A 24,445-nucleotide genomic window follows, 5' to 3' on the forward strand; every position below is an offset into this window, starting at 1 on the left:
AAATTTGGAATGTCAGTGATCATTTTTCTGAATTTTCCCAATCCCTCTGTGTCTTTTATGAAAAAGAATCTGTAAGATTAGGTAGGGATAAGACAAGAGGATATTGCTTGGTCACTAGAAGTAAAGTATCAGCTACAGACCTAATTTTCGATTTTCTTCCATTCATAAACAAGTCTTATCTTTATTTGACCAGCCAGGGTGTGATAAGTAACTCAAAGTAGATGGAACACATCGGGTCACCCCACTTTCAGTCTTCTCATCATGAGGAAGCAAATGCAAAGCATGCATCTTTTTGTCGTTATCTCTGTGCTCACACAAGATGGTAGAGTGTGTCCACAATAGGAACTGGTGGCCAAGATTAGAGGTGTGTCTGTCTGTCATTCTCAAACTGCTAACATATGACACTAACTGGCCTTGCCAGACACCTTAGTACTGATTGAAATTAATGACTAGTGGAATCTAAGTAAATAAAAGGAAACCTGTCTTTGCACATAGCACAGCCAGCCTTGAGGTGAGTAGACAGTCAACAATGTAGAATATTGTAATACAGTCATCCCTTGTTACCTGCCAGGATTGGTTCCAGGGCCTCCCTCAGATACTAGAATCCACAGATGCTCAAATCCCTTGTATGAAATGGAAATAGGGTGGTACAGTCGGCCTTCGTGTCTGAGAGTTCGGCAGCCTTGGACATGGAAAGCAGACTGTACCCCAAACAGTGCTTCTCGGCTAGTGGTGGGTGTATTAGGGTCTCATTCTTCTGTTTGCCTAAACTGGAGGACTTTAGGCATTAAGAAGGAGTTCTGCCACTGTGGTGTAGTCTGCACTTTGGGCATCTTTACTTTCCTCTGTTGAAATCAGAACCCAACACCAGAGGATGCTGGATTCTACTAGTTAAAAAATATTCCTTTGCCAAAAAATGTCTTAAATATGGCCATAATTCATTTGAGTAAAAGTCACCACAGTGGTAGAGAAAATTCCATGTGGTTAAGTACCTTCTCTCATTTTATTTTATCTCTATTATTATGAAAGTAATTTTCTCTGATTTCTGTAAACCACTAGAAAAAGCAATCAAACTAATTGCATTTATTGTCTTTGAGAACTCTGGTTATAGAAGTTGACCATTTCACAGTTCTATTCATTCCCATACTTAAAACAATAACCTGAGTAGTAAAATACATTTTTTTAAATTGTTATGAGAAGTGTAACTTACAATAAAAGAAATAGATGTTCTCATAAGAATTATCATTGGCACTGTTTCTCTTATCCTTTAATAGATGTAAATATTGACCACATTTTGGTGTATATCAATTTTCCTATCTTTTATTTACCTTCTATCCTGCAATTATATGTGCTCAGAACTCTATGCTAACTTTACCTGCCTGAACCGTTTCTCTATTTTTGTCTCTTTAACACTTAAAGAGTAATTGTCACTGGTTATATTTTATCTTTTAAAATATCTTCTCATAATAATATTTACTTTTATATATTATTGTTGCACTTACACGATGAATTCTCATATGTTCCATTTTACATATGTAGCACAGATTAAATTTGTATTGGTTATCTGAGAATTAGAACTCTTTGGTCTTTCTTTGGTATAATATAAATCTTCTCTAAATAGACTCCCTCTTCAAGTCAAAATTCTGGACAGAAATTTTAAAGCTAGCAACTTCAGGAATTCTACATATCGGAAAGAAATAGTTAATTTGCAAAACTATAAGGAAGTGTAATTCTAGGCTGCTTTCCTGTCCATGTCTTATAAACTTGAACAAGTTGCTTACCCATTATCTGCCGTAGTGTTGGGTTCTGTATGATGTTGGTTATAAGCAGAAGGGGTGCTGTGATACACATGTGTTCTATGTGACATACATAACTTAATATGTAAAGCTGGCTTATTAAAATGTTTAACTCCACACACTGTTCATTAGACCCATTTACTGAATTACAGAATCCTTATAAAATTACAGATATTATGATTTCAAGGAGGCAGCTTTTATCACTACTGCAATAGTTAGTACTATATACTTTTTGCTTTGGTGATGGATGTTGTCATAGTTTAGCTTCTTACATTTGGTTGTCTCTGTTTTGATTCTGCTTAAGATGTGATCAGATTCATGGAGTTAACGGTCTGCCCTTAAAGAGTTTAAGTGGGTCTCCAGTGTTTGTACATCAAGGGGTGATGACATAAAAATATTTTCTTTTCAAGGAGTTCTCTGTTGGCTAATGAGAGGCAGGTTTTCTTTGAGTCCATCATTCTTCAAGGGATTCTTATGTTTCCTGTACTGTTACATCATTAGATCATGGAGATTCACTAAATCTGTCTGCACATTCTGCCCTCGCACCCTCTCAGGGTGCCCTCTAGTCCTAGAAGCTGAGACAAAACCACCAAGAAATTGTTATTCTGTCTTCCCAGGATATTCTAGCTCCTTCTTTATATGCATATAAACCCTTTCCTTTGTTTATGTCTTCTAGGATGTTGGGCGTTTCATCTGTGGTCACATCTGTTTGTGATGCAGTGGGGCCCTGGCGTTGGCTGGTACCATTTGTGAAAGCTGATGGCTAAGTTTTCAGAAATTTTGTCAGCCAGTTGTTGAACTGTTAGTAGGTTAAAATCAGCCAAATAAAATTGCGTATATGACAAAAATCAGCAAACCTATACATCAGGGCTTTTTTGGTTTTGTTTTTTGTTTTTGTTTTTTTCCTTAGAGACCTGGAATACCAGCATAGTACTAATTCTGAGTTAGTTTTTCTGTTTTGATCCTCACTCTGGCCAATTTGCCTTCTACGGAATAGAGCAAGAACTGTGGCTTCTTTTGGAGAAGCAAAGCAATGGTCATTCTTCAAAAACTCTTTTAGTGATTATCCTTTAGAAAAAGGCTCATATCTCTGTTTGCCAAGTAACACATAGGATTCTCCAAACCAAAGCAAAACAAAACAAAATAAAATCATTCTCTGGAATATTGGAGATGTGTAGTAAGTACTTCGGAACGTAAATATGTATGACTATCCCATTTGTATACAATAAACTATTTGCTAGAGTTACCCTAGGACACATATCATACTTGTTAGAAATGAAGGAGATAATTAAACAGAAAGAAGCAGTTTAAGCAATTGTTTACCCACAAAGTCTTCTTGTAGGGCAACAATTTTAAAAAAATCTAATTATTTTTAGAGTTGGAAGCTATGAAATTGGTACAGTTTATTTTGTGTATATAAAATTCCTTCTAAGAGGGTAGACATTTAGTAGTTAGTGTGTTATTTAACCCATAAGTGTTTTTCCACAGGAGATAAGATAGATCTTATTTTAATGAGCACTTTCACAATTTGTAGATATTTTCTCAAAATTTGTATATTCTAAAAATGACTTCCCTTGTGAAAGTTTATGTTTATCTTAAAAATTCTTTTGAGGGTCTTGTCATCAGTTTATCTGAAGGCAATTAGTATCAGTAGCTGAAATAGTACGAACTGAACCTAATTTCTCATTGAAGAATGACATTTCTTGGTTTCTAATGGAGAGAATTTCAGTTTGGCAAGCATCAATGGATTGTTTACTTTGCATTGGAAGATTTTAAACCAGGCAAACCCAAGTTCACTAAACCATTCAAGATACCAACCAATACACGTCTTACTCAACAGATCATGCTTGTTTATAATAACGAGTATCGTAAAAATGCTTTAAGATTGATGTAATAATAGTAGCTAGCCCCTGTAGAAGGCTTACTGTGTTCCAGGTTTTATTCTCAGTACTTTCCACATAATTACTCATTTGAAATGTTTACAATCTTCTAAAGTAGTTATTATCCCATTTTCAGATGAGGAGACTGAGGCAAAAGCAGTTAGGTAATTTGTCCAAGATCATACAGACAATGAGTGGTACAGCAGGATTGAAACCTAGGTGGTGTGGCTTCAGGATCTAGGGTCTTAGTGGTTGTACAGTGACAATAACACTTCCTTCTTCATCTTGAGTCTTTGGAGAGTCTCCCAATTAAGGGCAAATACCCTTTTTTTTGCCAGTCTCTGAAGCCTTAATCACCTATTTTAAAAGGACAAGAGTAATTTGGAGAAGGAAAAGCAGGACTGTCTTATTATTGGGGATAGTTCATTCTGTTGATTATGGAGAATATCCCTGTGCAAAAATAATCTCCAATAATCATACAAAAAAGAACATGCATCAAAAATTGGATTTGGTTTCGGAAACTCTCTAAAGCACAAGTTGTAAATATCTCATATGTTTCTGATTTTAAAATTATCATAAATTTGATAACAATATAAATGTGTAATATTCATTTTATTATCAGATCATTTTTTTTCTTGAACTTGAGCATTAATTTATTCTCATAGTTACCATCTCGGCCCAAAATACCATAAATGTTGAAAATGTATTCATAGAAAATTATCCACAAGTGTTCCTTCCAGTTTTTATAATGAAGCAATTACTTTGTAGGTATTAATTGCTGTCACAACTAATTGATCTGTGCTCTTTGTCTTCTTGAGGAAATTATTGTGTTTTATAGTCTAAATTTCTTAGATTTAGGACTTTCAAAGTGTTGGTTCTGTTCACATTTAACTTTGCTGCAACAATAAAATATGAATGAATTGGCTAATAAAATAACCCAATTATTTTATGTCATGGAATATGGGTTATTGTTTATGAATTTGTTGAATTGCCCCAGTAGTTCACTATACGAAAGCATTCTTGTTTTTCACCTTGGTCTAGTTTAGAGAGAAATAAGGTTGGTAGAATAGCAGACAGCATGGTGTCGGGGTGTTCTTTTTGGGGGATGTGCAGGTGAAGTAGATGATGTCGTACTGAAAATGCAAAACTTCCTTCTCAGACATGAAGCTCGTCTGCCAAAAACAGAGACATTTATTCTGTACCAGCAGTTTACCTCAGTTGCTTTCATTTCTTGGTATTCAGCAATTTTGCACTACACATGAAACTTTGGTTATTAGTTAAAAACAGATAAAATACATCTTGTCCTTCCCACAGATTATATTTGACTTCCTGGAAATCTCTTTTAATGATGACTACTTTGGGTCAGGGGAGGTATCAGTTGAGAGAGAGATTTTAGACACCAAAATCTAGACCCACTCAGGAGGGAGAAAAAACTGAAATGTGGTCTCTACTGAAAGGAGATCAGTTGCACTTAAAAATGTATGAGGAACAGCATAGACATTGCGACAATTATTCTGCTCAGTGCGTTGAGGTGCTATATATGCGTAGGGTATTGTGGGAGGCAGGGCTTTGGAATTGCCAGAATGATCTCCGTCAGCACGTGCAGTAGGACTTCTTGCCAAGATCGCCATGTTCTGTGCCCGCCTGTTCGACATAGCACTTAGTAGCCAGTGGTCTTGAACATTGGAAATGTGGCTAGTGTGACTGAGGGATTGAATTCTTTCTTTCACTTTCTTTGAATTAATTATCTTTACATTTAAATAGCTACATGTGACTAGTAGCTACTGTCTTGGACTGCACATATCTAAGGTTAAATCTGCGATTAACTGGAATGAAGACCGCCCAGCTTCAGGTCCTGGACTTGCTGCAGAGTAGCTAAACAGCCTTGGAAAACCCTGTAAACTGCTCAAGCCTCAGTATTCCCAGCTCCAAGATGGGCATAATAATAGGGTCTACCTCTAAAAGTTCTGATATCATGAAATAAAGCAGTGAGTATAAAGCTCTTTGAACTGTGCCTGGCATAAAATATATGCTCAACAAACATTAGCCTGTGCTATTCTTGTTCATTATTTTGTGACCTTTTATAGATTTTAAGAATGTAGAAACTGAACAAGAGATAAAAGTGAAATAGGTCTAAAGTAATAAACAAAAAAGTCCATGACATGGGATAGAATTTTAGGTTATACTGGAGGAATATGTGAGATAGAGATATAGAGAAATTAATTATAGGGTGACTGTATATTCCAATTTACTTTGGACGGTTTCAATTTATACCTTGTGTCCTGGTTTAATTATTAATATCTACTCTTTTGTTCTCAAAAGTATCCCAAAGGTGTTGTAAGGTACATTTTTAGAGTCACCCTAGAGTAAGACATAGGCATGCAGCCCAGTTATTCCAAGTGGAAGGAAAAAGATGCATGCACATGTGACTATGAAGGTGTGGGCTGGAGGGACATTATAAAGGTGGGATGGGAGCTTGGACAAGGAAAGTAGATGTTATTTTATGTGGTATTTATGCTGTTATTACATTGCTCCCAAGTCATCATAGATCTACTTCCAGAAAAACTAAATTCTGATTTAATTGGACAAAATGATTTGCTGTGTCAAAAAAGCCTTTTGTTATTTGATGTTCTGATTGGCCTTCTGTTATCGATAGCAATTTTTGTTACACAAAAACAAAGTTTGAAACAAACTGCTTTCTTTTTAATCACTGATTAGCTGCCTCATTCTATCTGTTTTCATGACTGAAAACTTTGAAAGTGTTTACTGAGTTGCAATAAAGTACCAGGTTGACATAACTTATGGTGGGTGTTCTTTAAGCTATGTCTATTGGTCTCTATTCTATTTAGGGCAGCATATATTAGAAAGCTAGAGAGTTAATTGTTGGCAATATTGCTAACTGTGATTTTAGGGAAACAGTGTATTAAACTGTGAAACATAGAATATTGTAAAAAAATGAGGAAAAGCTTCAAAATTAGAGACTATGGGGGAAGAACTAAACTAAAAATTTAAGTAAACATATAAGATACAAGAATGTGACTCAACTGTAATTGTTTGACTCTCCGCAAGTCCCTCCCTTACTCTTCATCTCTGATGGCATTTTGAATCAAGGTGCTGACCATTGGCTCTCCTGGAGGTCTCCATCAATAGCTGATGGGGACCTGTTTTGGATTTTCACTCTTCTCCCAGTGATTCTAGCCCATCATGAAAGCAGACATTTGAGTTTATCTCTGAAGTATTCCCCAGACAGAACAGAGGTACCATACAGGGATTAGTTGCTCTCAGGATTTCTGGGGAATTCTAACAATTATTTTTATACTGTAGTGGACTTTGTCATCTCCAGCTGGGGAACCAGTCATGGCTCAATTTTTGCAGGAGGAACCAATCATTATCAATATAGGAATCATGAGCTGTTTAGGTTATTTGCAAAGTGTAGACTTGACTTTTTTTTTTTCCTTATTTTTAAATCTCCTTTTTTAAAACTTGTTAATATGCTTTCTTTCTTTTTTTTTAAATTTATTTATTTATTTTATTTATTTTTGGCTGTGTTGGGTCTTCAGTTCTGTGCAAGGGCTTTCTCTAGTTGCGGCGAGCGGGGGCCACTCTTCATCGCAGTGAGCGGGCCTCTCACTGTCGCGGCCTCTCTTGTTGTGGAGCACAGGCTCCAGACGCACAGGCTCAGTAGTTGTGGCTCACGGGCCTAGTTGCTCCGCGGTATGTGTGATCTTCCCAGACCAGGGCTCGAACCCGTGTCCCCTGCATTGGCAGGCAGATTCTCAACCACTGCGCCACCAGAGAAGCCCTAGACTTGACTTTTTAAACTAAGTAAGCACCTCAAATTTCAAAGTCTGTCTGAATTTTGTTTATTTTTCCTTAAAAAGATCAAGAGTTGGCCACATTAAAAGAAGGGCTGGGGCAGAGACCAGATGTCATTGACATTTGGAGAATTGAGCAATCTTTATAAAAAGTCATTTCATCATTTATAGTAGTCACTCTTCTCAAGCTTGTAAATTTATTAATAAACTGGGTTATAGCTGCTTGAAATGAACAATAACCACTTTACTTGTGTTTCCAAGTACTGTGAATTTTAAAATGTCATTTAATATTGAAACCTCTGAATGGAGTTCAGTGACTTCAGATTAAGCCTATTTGTAAATAGCACAGAGCAATGTATGATGATGCAACTGCTGGGGTTTTCAAATACTAATATTTAGTGCAAAAGTGAATCTCATCCTAACAGAATTTTAATCAGACCGCAGTAGTGATGTGTAAATACCTTGAAATTAATCATCCATTCCATCCACAATGATTGTTTCATCAGTGCTTAGTGATTTTTGGTTCTTGATAAAAACGGCAAACCCCAGTTCTAATGACATAGTTTCATCTCAAGAATAGTGGCTGCCATACCTATAAAAAGAAGATTGACTCTTGTAGCTCCCCCTTAAAGGTAAATTACTCCAACTGGGACTGAGAAATCCGTGTTCATTTTAAGGATCTGCCTCATGATGATGATGCAAATGTTAAGAACAAAAAATAATTTATTTAGTATTGACTCTGTGCCAGGCACTGTGTTAAATATTTTATGTGCAATTTACAAGGTAAGGCCTCACAACTGACCTCTGAGGTAAGATCATCATAATCCGTCTTTTACTCATGACTAGAGGCTTAAGTGCCTAGTTAGTGGTGGTGTGGATTCTCAGCGGGCAATCTGGAGCTCTTAAGCATCCTGTTACCATTGTTGACAGCAGCTATTACATAGGCCAGTGACCAGAATGTGCAAATGAATGCCTTTTGTGGGGAATTTTGTCCTTTAGTACTCATTTCCATATCTGAGCTCTGGATAGGCAAAGTGAAGGGGGGCAGGTTTTCGCCAAACTCTGTTATAAAACGTGTAACTGAAACGATTGTTTTCTACAGTCATAGTCTCCAGAATGGAGAGGCAATTGCCTAGCATAAAATTACAAAGCCGTCCTGTATGTGGCTCATGAAACTCTGGCTACAGTCGCATGGCTTGCCTTAGATATTAATTTAGCTGCATTTCTTATTGCTTGCATGGACAATATTCTTCTTCACCCTCATTTGAGGCTATTACAGACACCACAGTGATTGCCATGATTCCTGTCACATCCACTCTTTCAGAGAACAGGTCTGCAGAAACAAGGTTACATGGAAATTACCCTGCCTGGGAGAGGAATCCCACAGCCTTTCACAGCAGCATCCACCGAGCAAAGGATTGCATGCGTACGTGCAGGCTAAATAATGTATGATGCGAGACAGGAATGTGGTCTGTATTCATTTTTGGAGAGTAAAAGAGTTGGCATGTCAGTCTCACGGGAGACTTTATCCAGGGCTTTACCCTTGAGTGGATAAAAGAGTACAAATTCTCTTGCACTGGAGATGAATAAAAACAAATTGGGGAGACCATCAGCAGAGCAGACTGCTGCATGATGGAGTCCAAGGCTACCCAAACCACCAGACCAACTGCTTCAGGATCCTGCCAGCAACCAGACGCTGGGAAGAGAATTGACTGCAGTTTGACATCAAGGCCCTGTGATTCCCAGACAAGAGCAATTGCATGCAGAAAATATTTAAAATTCTCTTTGTAAAAGAGTTATGTTTTCAATCAGAGGGAGAAGCATGTTTCAGACCTAGTCTGCTGCAAAGGAAATGTGGCAGAGGGTTAGTTACAAAGGGTGAAGGTACTGGGGGCAAGAAGTTGAACTTCGGTGAGGTGAGGGGTGTTTCAATGAATAGTTTTGGGCCGTTGAGTTATTGTCATTATTCCACAACGGGGACTGTATTGGCCTTTCAAGGAGAGGGGTTGGATCTCTATAAAGCAGTGGCTCCCAACCAGGGACGATGTCATAACCCCAGGGCACATTTGACAATATCTGGGACATTTTGGGTTGTCACAGCTTGGGGGGAGCGTAGCATAACGGGCATCTAGTGGTAGAAGACAGGGGTACTGTTAAATATCCTACACAAGACAGCCCTCCCCAACAAAGAACTATCCTGTCCAAAATGTCAGTAAGGCCAAGGAGGGGGGACCCTGGTTTAAAAGGACCTGGTTAATGTCTGTGCATTACAACACGGGCTTCAGTCAGGTGTTCATCCAATGTAGCCTGACATTGTATAAAAGACGATTTTTAATGATTTATTTTATTGATGTGTGAACATTTATTTGATGTACCAAATGCTTTCTGTTTAAAAAAATAAACAGGAAAACAAACAAACAAACAAAAACACAACTCACATCCCTCTCCAGTTTATCTCCAAAGTACCTAAGGGTTAAAAACACAAACGGGCCGCCCTCCAAACCACACATTTTCCAAGAATGTAGGAGGAGCTGGTTGATTCACTTTTCAAACTTGAAAAATGAGGCATATTAACAAAGCACACTAAATGAATCAGCTGCTTAGGATGATCTACAAGCCACTTCATTTTCCTGTTATTAAATAACAAACCATGAATCTTGACAAATGAACCCCCTTGTTTGACATTATTTGAAAAACTCATAACACACTCGCTTCTGATGGTGACTTCCCCTTTGAAATTAAATTTAAGATGGACTTCATTTAAATTCTGATAGAGGAAAAGGGCTTGTTAACCTTCTTTGTGACTGTATGCTGTTTATCATCTTCATTCTTTTCCTCCCCCTTTATACTTGGATGGGCCAGAGCTCCCGCCAGGGTGTCGTCCTGCAGAGTTCATTGCAAGGAAGCCTTTTGTGTTTATTGGTGCCCATATCATGAAGAGGCGAGGTTATGTATGTAGTGTTGTGTGGGGCTGTGTGGCTTCTGGGGTCAGATTCCCTAGGTTCAAACTGGGGCTCCAGCTGCGTGACCTTGAGAAGGTCGTTTGCCCTTTCTGTGCCTCAGTTTTCTCATTTGTAAACCCAGAAGAAAATGATTTGCCTCATCGGGCTGTTGTGAAGATAACATATAACATGCTTAGCAAGCAGATGGCAAATGTTACCTCTAATTATTTGAATAGTTATTTTAAGAATAGCATCTTCCAAAACGGATGCTAAGTCATTTTATTTGATTGGCTGATTTTAACAGCCCCGACATGTGGCTAAGAGGGCTTTAGCCCCCATGTAAGAATCCCTAACAGACCCTCCCAGCATTACCACCATGAATAAACATCTAAGAAAAATCTGCATACTTGCCAAGCATATGCAGCTTCAGGACAAGCCCTCTATCCCCCTCCTCAATCCAGTACCATCTGAAGACCCTCTTCTGAAAGTCTGCTGCTCCTACTGGTTTTAACAAGCTGACACTGCAAGTTCACAGCGATGCCCTGCCCTGGTACAGTCCAGCATTACAGCGTTCTGTATCCCCAGACTCTTAAGTCCTCACCTTTCCTAAATAGGATTTATAAAGTGTGACTTTGATCAATATAGCAAAGCCAATGTTACCTGAAGGAAATAATATTTTTAACTAACATTTTAAAATGTCTTTCTTAGTCCCTCAAAATGATTTAAACGTTAATCAATGATAAAATTGCAAATCCATCTAAAAACAAAGAATTGAGAAAGCAATCAGAGCCACTTTTAATCAGGAAAGTGGCTGCTGTGACCCACTGACCCTTAAAGGTTACTGCCGCTCCTTTTTTTTTTTTTTTTTAGAGATGCCATAGTTCGGTCATTTGTCTTTGGCAGCCAGAGTATGCAAAACTGCTTTTGCTTTTCACAAATTAACTCAAGCCTATGCATTTATCAGACCTTCTAGGAACCTTCTGCCAACATTTTGTTGATTAAAGAATGTGCATTTTGAAAATGAGTAGAAAGGAAGGAATTTATAATTCTTAAAACAAAAGAATTATTTACAATGTAGACTGCTACCTGAATTGTTCAGTGTATCATCAACAGATAAATGAAAATATTAAGGATTAGCAAGAGTGTTGGCACTGACTCTTAAAACCTGTGAAGTGATTGGTTCAATAAGACTGAGAACGTCTACATCTTTCAGTAGAATTTCTAGAACTCACAAACAAGAATAGGGCATAGAAAACCACTTTTCATTGTATGTATTTTTCAAAGGGCTTTTGAAATACATCCTTCTCTACAAGAATCTGGTGCTTCCACTCCTATTTTTAAATTATATACCTCATTTCCATGCATACAAGTTCCCTATACTCATCCTAGCTTCGATTCGCTTTGACCGTTTTGTTTTAATTTTTCCCACTGGGCCCTCTGGAGGGCACATTTATTGTTTTAGGCACCATGCAATTTACTAAATAGTGTCCGGTTATGGAAATGCTTGCAAAGACCCCTGGGGCAAAAAAAGAATTAAGTCAACACAGATTGATCATCCTGTAGTTGGTGTTTTCTTATTTGATCAGTCAAGGGCTCACTCGGTCTGAACTGGTCCATCTGATCTGTGACACATAAAGCTAGACGCATTTTTCTGGCTCCCTGGTGGTTTTAAAGGCTATGCAGTGGGAAAAACTGCTTTAAACAAAGCCTCATTTTAAAAGAAGCCTGAGTACAGAATGGAATTCAAAGAATTTGGAGAGAGGGGAGGTGAAAGTGGTAAGAAACAGCTTGAAAAAAGCCCTGGGAAATTTAAAAGAATAACGCACAGGAGGGAAGTCAAAGATAAATCCCATCTGTTCTGTTGTGAGATACACAGACCAGGACACTGCTTCAGCAAGGCCGTATTGAACACCTACTAAGTGCAAGACTCGTAAAGAGGTAGAGCTTAAGTGTTCTGGGGTGTCGGAGGAGCGAAGTAGAATTCATAGGTCAAGAAGGAATATTTTTTTAATCTCAGCCAAGAAACTTTATTCAGCTTTATGCAGATATGACATTCCAAAAGGCAATGAATACTCGTTATTGTATTCAAGTATTGAGAGCGGAAGGTATTCTCCCATGTAATTCATTTTCAAATTGTACGTTAAAAATGTTGGTCATAGATTAAGTAATACTGAATAAGTGGTTGAATGCAGCTAACACCAAGGTTTCTAGCATGGAGGCTGCAAGAATGACAGCAAGACGGAAAGCAATGGGTCTTTGTGATGGGTGGGTGGCTGTGTGGGGAATGGGAGAGAAGAGGCCAGAGGGAATGAGTTACATTTTCACATATTGCATCCAAGAGGCCTTGTATTATAGCCAGTTGGGAATATGGACTGGGGCAAATCTGAAATCCTGGATGGTATAAAATGGATTATTATAGCAAGAAACAAAACTGGACACAGCCTCCTGTCTTTATGAGCTAACTGCTGTGATCACTCAGTTTTTATTGTGTGGGATGTAGCTTGAGTGTTTACGAAGCATCCACTTGCTATTAGATAAGTACTCACCTTCTACCCCTGATAAAACAGCTTCAGGTTAGAACTCGGCCAAAGTGTCCCCACTGGAATCATGATGGATACATTCACTGTGTATTTACGTAACATTCTAGATTATAGTTGAGAAAATCTGGGATAGATTTAAAGACTAATATCACTTGCAAGACAGATATGAATCACAAATATTATCATTATTATTATTATTTCTTGGCCGTGCCGCATGGTATGCAGGATCCTAGTTCCCCAACCAGGGAATGAACCCACGCCCCCTGCAGTGGAAGTGCGGAGTCTTAACCACTGGACCGCCAGGGAATTCCCATTATCACCATTATTTCTTGTGTTTTTGTTATTGCTAACTCTTATTGTGCACTTACTTACGTCCAGGAACCATTGCGTTTGCATTAACTCATTGAGTTTTTGTAAAGACCCTATGATGTAGGGGAGTACTAATTTTACCCTCCTCATATTAATGAGAATGCTGCATCTCAGAGAGGTTCAGGCACCCCAAAGGTCACACAGCCAATAATAAACACATTATGGACTTAAACCCAGACAATCAGTGTCATTTTAGAACTTTTGAAGATATGCCTGTATGAAAAGGAAATAAAGGATAAAGTGTAATATATCTCCTAATTCTGGCATGTATAATTATAAAGATTCTCACATTGCATACTCCAAGTCACTGGGGGTCATCTTGTCATTTACATTTTGTAATAACACAGTGTGACAGGTTAGACCAGTGGTTCTTTACTGGGAGAGAGTTCCCCACCCTAGGAGACACTTGGCAGTGTGTGGACACATTTTTTGGTCCCACAACTGGGGGATGGGTGCTACTAGAATCTGGTGGGTATAGGCCAAGGATGCTACCACCAGCCTACAATGAACAGAACAGCCCCAGCGGCAAAGAATTATCCTGTCTGGTATGTCAGTAGTGCCTCAGCTGAGATTTTCAATCAGAGTGATTCAAAGAGGAGAGAATAGTAGCTCAGTTTGCAGATAAAGGGCATTCACCATGAAGGAGCAGATTTTGGAATGGGAGAACGAGATAAGATGGAGTCATTCACTCACTGCTTCATTCATAGCATTGCTATTTATAGAGTGATCACGCTGGAGAGTAATGGTGAGGAAAGCAATATGAGGAAGTTTCTTTGGAGAAAAGGAGAGAAGATGGAGTAGAGGCAAGGCAAAGATGCTTGGCTGTCACAGGTGAGCTGGGCCAGAGCTTCGGTGCACCCAGGAGAGAACTGTGCTAGGCTGATCCAAATGCAGGGCCCGATGTGGGGAGAGCAAATGATGTTCCCGGAAGTTCCCCAGAGTAGGGACATGAACACGAGTGTGCATGTGTGGATTGGAGAGGCTGAGAAGCTTGCATTGCTTTCGAGTTGCTCTGCTGGCCTGGGAATAGGTTGCTGGCTTTGTTTTTCCAGTAACAGCCTTTTCTGTTTCCAGCAGTCCTATGCACCAGCTCCCCACCCCATGGCTCCTCCCAGCCCCAGCACAAACAGCAGCAGCAACCACAGCAGCAGCAACAGCAGCGGGGAACAGTTGAGTAAAACCAACCTGTACATTCGAGGCCTCCCGCCAGGCACCACTGACCAGGACCTAATCAAGCTGTGCCAACCGTAAGTGCCCCCCGCCCTCTGCGCCGTTTCCAACCGCATCCTTGCCCATGAGGGCTCATCCATATGGGGTTGGGTTTTGCGCCCGGTGTACCCGGTGAGGAAGACTCTGCTGTAGAAATGGGACTTAAATTTAAGATCTGAGTCCAGCTTATTTGGGGAATGGAGTTTGCCTTTTGCTTTGAAAGAGAAGGTTCTTGAACAGAGAGACATAGGGATGCTGGCTGATGTGCATGTATTGACCAGGAAGATGAGGAGCAGTCATGGAGTTGGGTCCTCACACCTTGTGGCCGGTGGGTTCTCACACCTTGTGGCCGGTGGGTTCCCACACCTTGTGGCCGGTGGGTTCTCACACCTTGTGGTTGGTGGGTTCCCACACCTTGTGGCTGGTAGGTTCTCACACCTGTGGTTGGTGGAATCAATGATGAATCTCATGAAAGAAACTGTGCTCTTTTTTTGGAGAGGTATTAGTGATGGGGATTGCAAAAACTCAGAAGTGGTAGATTTCAGCATGGTCACCTGCTGTGTTGCAAAGCTCTTCTGGTCAGTTCTTGCTTGGTAAATGTAAGTTCAGCCGGAACCAGGTAATTGGAAAATTAGAAGGCTAATCCTTTTGTTTCCTTGAAAACATCTATTTCCAAGTCCAGTGAAGCTCTTCCCACCAAAGCCAAGAACCGCACTCACCTAGTTTTATATTTCCCAGGAAATACGGTAGTGATTAAATGCCCTTCCAAAACGTTTTCATTCATCTACTATCTACCAACACTTATGTTATTAACTCTCTTATTTCTGTGCAAATCAATTAAACATATTTAAGTTTACCCTCCAAATTAAAGAATAGTGAATAACAAATTAAGAACCATAGGCCTGGATTTTTAGATTGCTGTCTGATTATTTTCAAAGTAATATCAGTGCAGCTATTTGTCACTTGACTGTGCATTAGCTGGGTATTTTTAAGTTGGGGGAAACTATTACTCAGTTTTTCTTTTGCTGTTTTGCAATGCTTTTATAAGAAGGTTGAGAGGATATTTATTTTGTAAATTTTCCAACCTCTAAAATATTGGAAGAGGAAAACAAGGCAGATAGTATTTATTTGCCTTTGTTCTGGTTTTGAAGATTGGGAACAAATATCAAAACAACAGGAAGTGGCAGATTAAACAAAACACAAATACATAAATAACTATATAATCAGTTGACAAGGCAGTATGTAGACTAGGGTAAGGGCACCCTGCTCGTATCAACTGCCTTGATTTGTGAAAGAGGTAAGACAGAACATTGAAAAATAAATATTTATTTGAAAGCAGTTTAAAAAAAAGAAAGAAAGGTGCCAGTGCTAAGATATACAAATATGTTAGGTTTTGGTCTATAAAATGTTGAGGTTGAGAACTGGAAGGTAAATCACTCAACAGTTTTTAATTTTTTTGCTAGTGTTAGAAAATTCTAAACTATTTTGATAAATAAGGGCTTTGAAAATGTGAACGATGACGGACTTTATGTTAGAAGCTTCAGATGAATAATCTCTTGTAGTGGATACTGATGTGAAAAAGAAAACCAGCTATTATCTTTGTGTGTGAATCTTATTCATAAAAAATATTGCTGGGTTTTAAGGAAAGATTCTTTCCCACTGCTGTCTACTACTCAGAGAGCTTGTTGAAACACAGATTTCTGGGCCCCTGAGATTGCCATTTCACTAGGTCTGGGGTGGAGCCGGAGAATGTAAATTTCAGCAGGTTCCCTGGTGTTGTCATGATGCTGCTGGTTTTTTGAGAAACACTTCTTTAAAAAAAAAAAAAAAAAGGCACAACCTAAAAGTTGAGAATTAGGTTTTATTGGGCAGACTTGCTGAGGGCTTAAGCCTGGGAGGCAGCTTCTCAGACAGCTCTGAGGGACAGATCTGAAGAGGTAAGGGAGGAACCAGGAGATACAGGAGTTTTTGCAACAAAAACCAGGTAGTAGGAACATCAAAAGATTACTGTTAATTAAGGAAAACCAGGCATCTCAAGTTAATGAATTTAGTGTTTTTCTGTGTATGGGCAGATTCAAGAGTCTGGGCTCATTGAAATCATCCCTTGGAGATGCACCTTAACTGTCTAGGGCCAGTATCCTGCTGTATCCTGCTTAACTGTCTAAGGTGGCTGCAGTGGCTGATGGCTTGGTGTCTGCAACCTCCTTTGTTAACTGATGTAGCAGGTGACCTTTTTCATCCACATGTCTCTACATTAATATAAAGTCCACTGACTATTCCTAACGCAGAAAGTCTCACTAAATGTGTGAAGGTATTTGAGGTGGTGTATTATAACCTGCTCGGCCACCGTGTGATCTTGTGGCAAATCATTTACTGTCTTTGAGCCTCCATCTCCTCGTATAAAAGAGTGGTCTGGGTTTGATTATTTCTAGGTTTCCTGTAGTACCAGTGGTGTACTGCAGCTGCCTCTGACTGAGGCACCAGAGCCAATGGTTAAATATTCAGGAATTCTTGAGTGATTTGTTACAGACTCAGTAGCTTGAAATCGGTCATGGTGGAAGTATTTATATCACAGGAATCAGCAAGCCCTATAAATGAGGACTTTTAAAATTCTATGTAGTTTTGTTTTTTGAGAGCTGGTTTGTGACCATACCACTGATGTAGCATTATACTATGAATTTCTGTATCAGTGTCCATTTCTGCAAAGAATATTGCCAGAAATTTATAAATGGAAAGGGTTACCTAAAGTCTGCATTGGCATTTTTAACTCAGGAAAGAGATTTAGTGGTACAAGAACATTATGTTTGAGGGAAAAAAAAGTTTTGTTTGTGTTTCTTCTGTTTATTTGAGAAATTTAAAGAATGCCAAGGGCACAGAGGGTAGTGGTTACTTGTTCATATTAATTTTTGCTGGCTAATAAGATCTGGCCCATGTTATTGTTACTGTAAAAATGTTTGTGGGTTCTTCAGTTATTGAAGTGGTCTGGACCTGAGGTTTATTGCTGAGATTTGCTTTCCGGGAAACTGAGAGAACTAATGTGACCGGGCAGCATAATGTAGAGGAAATAACCATGCGCTGAGAGTTTGGGGTTTCACTCCTGGCTGTGCCATCAACTGGGTATGTGGCCCTAGACAAGTGACTTGTCCCCTCTTAATTTTGGTTTTCCTCACGTATAAAATAATTTGTTTATACATGATAATCTTTTAAATATTTTTTACTTTAAAAGTCTGATAGTTCATTGAGGCCCTCACTAGTTAGCAGTAAAACCTACGCTGGTCACCTTTCACCAATCCCCTTTTACAGTGTTGGCAGGGCCACTGCCTGAGCTGATTCAGCTGCATGAGTATGACCTGAGAGCTGGGGACGCCTTTGTTAGAGACCATTGTAAGTCCTTTGTAAAATCCTGGTTTCCTCTCTTGTAGTGGTGATGTCTTAGAGGGCTCCTTGCTCTTTTAAATTAGCATTCTTCTAAAGATTCAAATCATCTTGCATTCCTATGACTCATCCAACACTTTAAAATAATGTTACCTACAAAACAGATAATATTTGTAGGTTTCAATTATCTTGCCATCAGGATCAATTTTCCATGGTTATTCCTATGAAATTATAAGAACTTTCAGAGTTACTATTCCCTTATATTATAAGAAATGCAATATTTGCTAATATCCATAGTAATAAAATAATAGAAAACAGAGATATATTAAAAAGGCACAGACATAGCAAATTATCTGGTATTAGAATACAATATCCATATGAATACTAATGAACAGCAAGAAAATGATATTAAAGGAAAGAAATTGCATTATTTCTCAATGTATTATCTGAAAGCAAATTCTTATTAAGGGATTCCATTCACATTTATCATCAAAGCTCCTATGGTTGGATCACAAGTAAAGTCAAGGAAAGAAGGCAAGACTAAAGAATAGACATGAAGAATGATTTTACTCTAAGGAGAATCTCTCTGGTTATACCTATGTTTTAGATGAATACATGGCATTGTGTGTCTTGTAGGAAATACTAGTGTTAAAGACCTTGTAATGTCTTTTTTTTTAATTTAATTTTATTTATTTTTTTAAACAGCAGGTTCTTATTAGTTATCCATTTTATACATATTAGTGTATATCTGTCAATCCCAATCTCCCAATTCATCCCACCACCACCACCTCCCCCCGCCACTTTCCCCCCTTGGTGTCCATACATTTGTCCTCTACATCTGTGTCTCTATTTCTGCCCTGCAAACAAGACCTTGTAATGTCTTTATCTTGAAAAATTTCAAGGAAAATCAAGAAATTTTCACCGAACACCTATACTGCATGCCAGATAGTGTGCTAAAGATTCAGTGGTGAGTACATTTAGATAAAGGTCTTGCTTTAGCAGAAATTATATTTTGATAGGGAAAATGGAAATCAATGAAATGATCATGTGCTTTGATATAAAATTGAAACTACAAATGCAAAAAAAAGAGAGGAGAATGGAAATAAGAGGATTTGTAACATGGGATGAGACCTTGTTAAGGCAATGGGCAAAGGAATCTCTGAGCTAAGAAATAGGTTTAACTAAATGAGGAAGGAAGGGAAGAGCATTCTAGGCAGAAGGAACTCCATGTGTGCAGAACCAATGGCTGGAGGGAACATGGCAAAGACAAGGGGCTGAGGGAGGGTCAAGTTGTTATAGCAGAGACAGGAGGTGGAGCCTGGGGCAACGTGACCTGGAAACATGGAGGGGGTATGGTGATCCCTTTGTATGTCACATTAGGAGCTTTGTTTCAATGAAGGAAATCATTGAATTGTAACAAACGGGAAGGTGACAGAGTCAGATTTTTGTTTCAAAAAGATAATTCCGACTGCCAAGTAGAAAAGACTGTACGAGATCAAGGAACAGAGCAGGACAGTTGAAGAGCGAGCTGGAAGCAGAATAACTAATGGTCAGAGAAGAGGGTGTGAGAATTAATATTTGTGGTGGGGGAACAATTATGTGTGGTGAAAGATGTCTTTTTTCATATGCATTTATTTTTCTATTAAAAAACAAGGACGTTAGAGACAATTAACCAAACAAACTCCAAAAGAAACAACAAAGTAGCACAAAAGAGGACCCAAGTTAGTTGATTTTTAGTTAATTTCTTTTTCTTACCCTGTCATGAATGGGTCATCAGTATACTATTAAATATTTAGTGGCTGCAGTATTTAAAACATGCAAGGCTAATATAGTGAAAACTGAAAATCCAATTGATTATACAATTATATTCATAAGATGGGTTATCAGTTGGAGACTCTGGGTGGAATACTTGAGTTATGCACCATTTATGCATATCTCAAAAGGGGGATATGGAAGTGAGGGAAGATAAATTTAGCTTAATAAAGAGAGAGAGAGAGAGCATTGCAACTTCTTTGGACCAAATAAAATTTTGGTGGTGTAATGATTTTTCACATATTAAGCTCTGTTTCCTCAGAGAAATTGATAACCTCTATTACGTGATTCTAAACATCCCCTTGAAACACATTGAGATTAGTCTTGAAAAGTAAAGGCATGTATTTAACATAATGGACAGAATTTTTAATGGAAAGTAAAATCATTAATGTGTTTATGTTTTCTACATCTACCTTTTATCTAACCATTCTCATAACTTATAAATTTTAATTAATATAATGCTTTCAGAAAGCCCCAGCCAGGTTGCGCTCACTTCCAAGTGATTAATCTGGAATTAAGGCCAGCACCACGCAGGTACAGAGTGAATTGTTCTGTTATAAAGTGAATGCGCTGCTGACAAGGCCGCTTTAAGCAGAATAAAGGAAAAACAGGGGAACTCTAGGGTAGGTGCACACATACTTCCAATCATCACCTGAAGACCAGGAAGTCAGCTGCCCCAGCCTTCATTTTTCTGGGTAAATGTTTTCCTCGCTCAGGCTCTGACATCCTAGCATTGCTCCCTTTAAAAGGAAGCTGTAAATGTCACTTTAACATTTAACGAGAGAGGAGAAGCTCCCACAGTGAGAAGCCAGGGGAACAAAGTAGGAGTGTTTGTACCCACGCTCATCTCCCCGACTTTGACCCAACCCTGCTGGATGTCTGGTTAGGTGTGGGCTGAACGCAGAATAGTAAGAGGAGACTCAAGTGCCATCCGGGCTCTGAGTGCAGAGTCCATTATACATGGTGTCAGACAGTTTTGACAAATGCACTGACACAATCAAACCTTTTATCAATTTAAAAAGTAACCTTGTCACAGTAATATGTCAAACTGTTCAGATACAACTAAAGGAAAACAAGTCGTCACACACTCCAGAGGAACCGAGTAAATAAGAAAAAAATGTGACTGGAATTTTTGTTGAGTTCTTTCTTCCCATGTCAATGAAGATTTAAAAATTCCCTCTAATAAAACCTGAGGAAATTTATGAGTAGCTTTCACCTGCAAGTCAGGCTCAAATAATGCAGCTGCTTTGGAGGTGTCATGTATCTGTGTGGTGGCAGGTATGAGGAGGAGGTGAATTTGAGGCTCTTTGAACTCTGCCTTTGTGTCATTTAAATGAGAGAGTGCTTCTAAGGCCCATATTGGTTGCCTGAATTCAGTGAGTCAGCATAGATGTGATACTTTGTTACACATAATAATTCAGGTTTAAGTACAGTTATATTTGCGAAGTATGTATTAGAAACCACACAGAGTATTTGGTTTGAAATTCATAAATAATTATCATTAATAACACAGTTATATTTATATAGATTATTAACATTTATTGTGCATTATATACCATGTGCTCTGCTGAGTTTTTATATTACCTTATTTAATGCTCAAAACAACCCTACAGAGTGGGAACAAAAATTACTGAATAATAGTTGAGTAAACTGAGTCTCAAACATATTAAGGGGTTTGTCCAAGTCTATACAGCCACCAGGATTCCAAATCCAGCTCTGACTTCAAAGCCCTTATTCATAACCACTAAAACATTCATTTAATGAGAAGGGTAGCATAAGTCCTGAGTTCTCAAATCCATGGCTGTCCAGGAGAATCCTTGAAGAGGTTTAAAAAATACTGATGCCTGGGTCTCACCCCCCAGGGATTCTGATTTATCTAGTATGGGGTCAGCTTGGACACTAAGATTTTTTAAAAGCCTGCTTAGGCAATTCTATATGTAGCAAAGCTTGAGAATCATTGTAGTAAATAATGCCACACTAACCACAAAACATAAGTGAATCCTCTGTTTTAACTTCCTTACTTTGACTTTTGGAGAATCTAGAAATTTCATAGGACCAAACAATTTTCTTTCAGTTAACCAAGAGACTTAAAAATAAATTCTAGGGACTTCCCTGGTGGCGCAGTGGTTAAGAATCCGCCTGCCAATGCAGGAGACACGGGTTTGATCCCTGGTCGAGGAAGATCCCACATGCCGTGGAGCAACTAAGGCTGTGCACCACAACTACTGAGCCTGTGCTCTAGAGCCCACGAGCCACAACTACTGAGCCTGTGTGCCACAACTACAGAAGCCTGTGCACCTAGAGCCCGTGCTCTGCAGGGAGAGAAGCCACTGTGATGAGAAGCACGCGTGCCACAACAAAGAGTAGCCCCTGCTTGCAGCAACTAGAGAAAGCCCGTGCACAGCAACGAAGACCCAACGCAGCCAAAAATAAATAAATAAAATATAAATAAATTTATATAAAAAATTCTATTAAGGTAGTTGGAGGATGAGTTGGATTTTGATGACAAAATGGGAATTTTAAATTAGGCACATGAAAAATCAAGGTCTGGAATAGGTACCTAAAAGTGCTTTAAAGAATATACTCTCCTTCTCATAATTTTCACAAGTCAAAAATTTCTTCAACATTTCAGTTTTTAATAATGTTTGCATTTAATTGATAATTTAGCAATAAATTCTTCCTATTTTTGACTCGTGTTATTAAACTTCTATATATATTTACTTTTTCTTGCTGCCCCGTAGTCTGCTAAATGTAAGTCTACTGAATCTTAAAAAGAAATCAGCATGTTCCAGCATTTTGGGGGCATCCTGGAAATTATTATCACACTGATTCATTGACTATCCATTCATTATTGTTTTAATTACTTTGAATGAAGAAGATTCTGCTGAATTTTTGAGATTTATTTGAAAATATATTTATTTAAATTGCAGATAGCTGATAATACTTTCTTATTTATTCTACAGATAGAGAAGAGAAAAAACAATGATTAAACCATTGAAAGCACCAGTTCACTTAGGTTACTATGTTGGTGGCAGCACAAAAATGTTGGAGGTGCCAAATCAAGTCTTAGAGGTCTGGGAGAGGTGGAATTCCAGACAGATATTTTGATAGTGCTTGAAAATTTGAGGGACTTGGAATTCAAGGGCAGGACTCTGGCAAGTTCAGATGGCATCTTGGTTTTCAATTTGCTCAATGATCTTCTAATTGCTAAATACAGCTGACTGTTTTTAGTACTTATTTTATTTGATCTCTCTGTTACTTGATCCTGCTGACTTCACCTTTATTCTAGAAACTTACTTTCTCCTTGGCTGGCATACTCCTCTTTCCTGGGTCTCCTCCTAGGATTTTGTCTTCCAGCTTCTCCACTATCTGCCTCTTGAATATTTTGGTGTTTTAAAAGTTTAGATCTCCTCTCTTCTCACTCCATAAACTCTCTGCTCTCCTCTACTTAAATGTCAGCTATTCTGATGATTATTAAATGTATATGTCCAGCCCATGGAGGTATACTTTTTTTTAGTCCTAGATCTGTATCTCATTATTCCTTGTACAATTCCAAATTTGTATCCCAAGAGCTATCAAAGTCATTGTCCAAAAAGGATTACTCCTAGATTTTTCCCTTCTTCAGTGTTCTCTTTCTCTCTGAATGACAGCATCACCCATCTGGTCATGCAAATAAATAATCTTAGGATCACTCCTTTCCCCAACCTAGAACTAGTTTCCAAGGCAAATAGATTTCAACTGCTGGTCTCTTTTGTTTCACTACTGTCATAGTTTATTTACTTATTAATTCCAAAATATTTATGGAATGTCATCTATGTGCCAAGCATTGCAGATACCTGAAGACCTGGTAGGTCTCTGCATAGAACTTGCATTCTAATAGAGATAATACAAGAATGAATGAATAAAGAAGAAAATATCAGAATATGGCATGGAAAGGAGGTTGAAAAACCATGAAAAGGAGGTTGTACGTAATGACAGGGAGGTTACTATGAACTGAGGAACCTCTTTGAGGTGAGATGTCAATTTCAAGAAGCAACCAGGCGTATGATATTCAGGAAGAATGGCATTACAGATAAATGTGGGAGCTTGTACAAAATCCCAAAGGTGGAAATGAGCTCCGTGTTTTCAAGTAACATAAAGAAGGTTGGAATTGCAAAAGAATAGTGAATAGGGGAGGTGGGGGCGGTAAAAGGTGAAGTAAAAGAAAGTATACCAGGGCCAAATCAATAGAGTTTTCTAAGTCAGAGCATGGAGATTGGATTTTATCCAAATTTACTTTTATTAGAAAAGTTATTTTGACTACTCTGTAAAGAATAGATTTTAGGGAGTGTGAGAGAAGAAGCAAGTAAATGAGCAAAGATGCCATTGTGGATTCCAGGAAGGAGATGGTGATGGCTTGGATTAGGATCATAGTAGTGGAGGAGGTTAGATGGGATGGCTTCACAGTATATTTTGGAGAGAGTTTTGATAGAAGTTACTGATGAATTGGATCTGACAGGAGGGTTAAGGGAAAGAGAAATTAGGGATAATTCTTAGGTTTTGGCTTTAGTATCCAGGTATAGAGTCACTTAATACAATGGGGAGGATTGTGGAAGGAACAGTTTTGAGTGGAGAGAAATCAAGTGTTTTTCTTAGTTTTGTTATTTTTGAGATGCTATTAGACATCTAAAATGATATACAAGTTCATAGCTTAATACATGACTAGTT

The 24,445-nt window shown here is 38.5% G+C and overlaps 1 protein-coding gene across 8 annotated transcripts in view; it reads left to right on the top strand.

Annotated features, from left to right (window-relative positions):
* RBMS3 (RNA binding motif single stranded interacting protein 3) overlaps positions 1-24,445 on the top strand; it is a 718,377-nt gene that overhangs the window by 145,985 nt on the left and 547,947 nt on the right. For 5 of the 8 annotated variants that reach the window (XM_059939057.1, XM_059939054.1, XM_059939059.1 and 2 more), the window contains exon 2: positions 14,417-14,589. In XM_059939057.1, the coding sequence (XP_059795040.1) occupies positions 14,417-14,589 (173 nt within the window). The remainder of the gene's footprint in view (positions 1-14,416; positions 14,590-24,445) is intronic. The other 3 variants (XM_059939056.1, XM_059939060.1, XM_059939062.1) reach the window with 1 other exon arrangement.

This window comes from Balaenoptera ricei, chromosome 11 (genome assembly GCF_028023285.1).
Source record: "Balaenoptera ricei isolate mBalRic1 chromosome 11, mBalRic1.hap2, whole genome shotgun sequence".
NCBI lineage: Eukaryota > Metazoa > Chordata > Mammalia > Artiodactyla > Balaenopteridae > Balaenoptera > Balaenoptera ricei.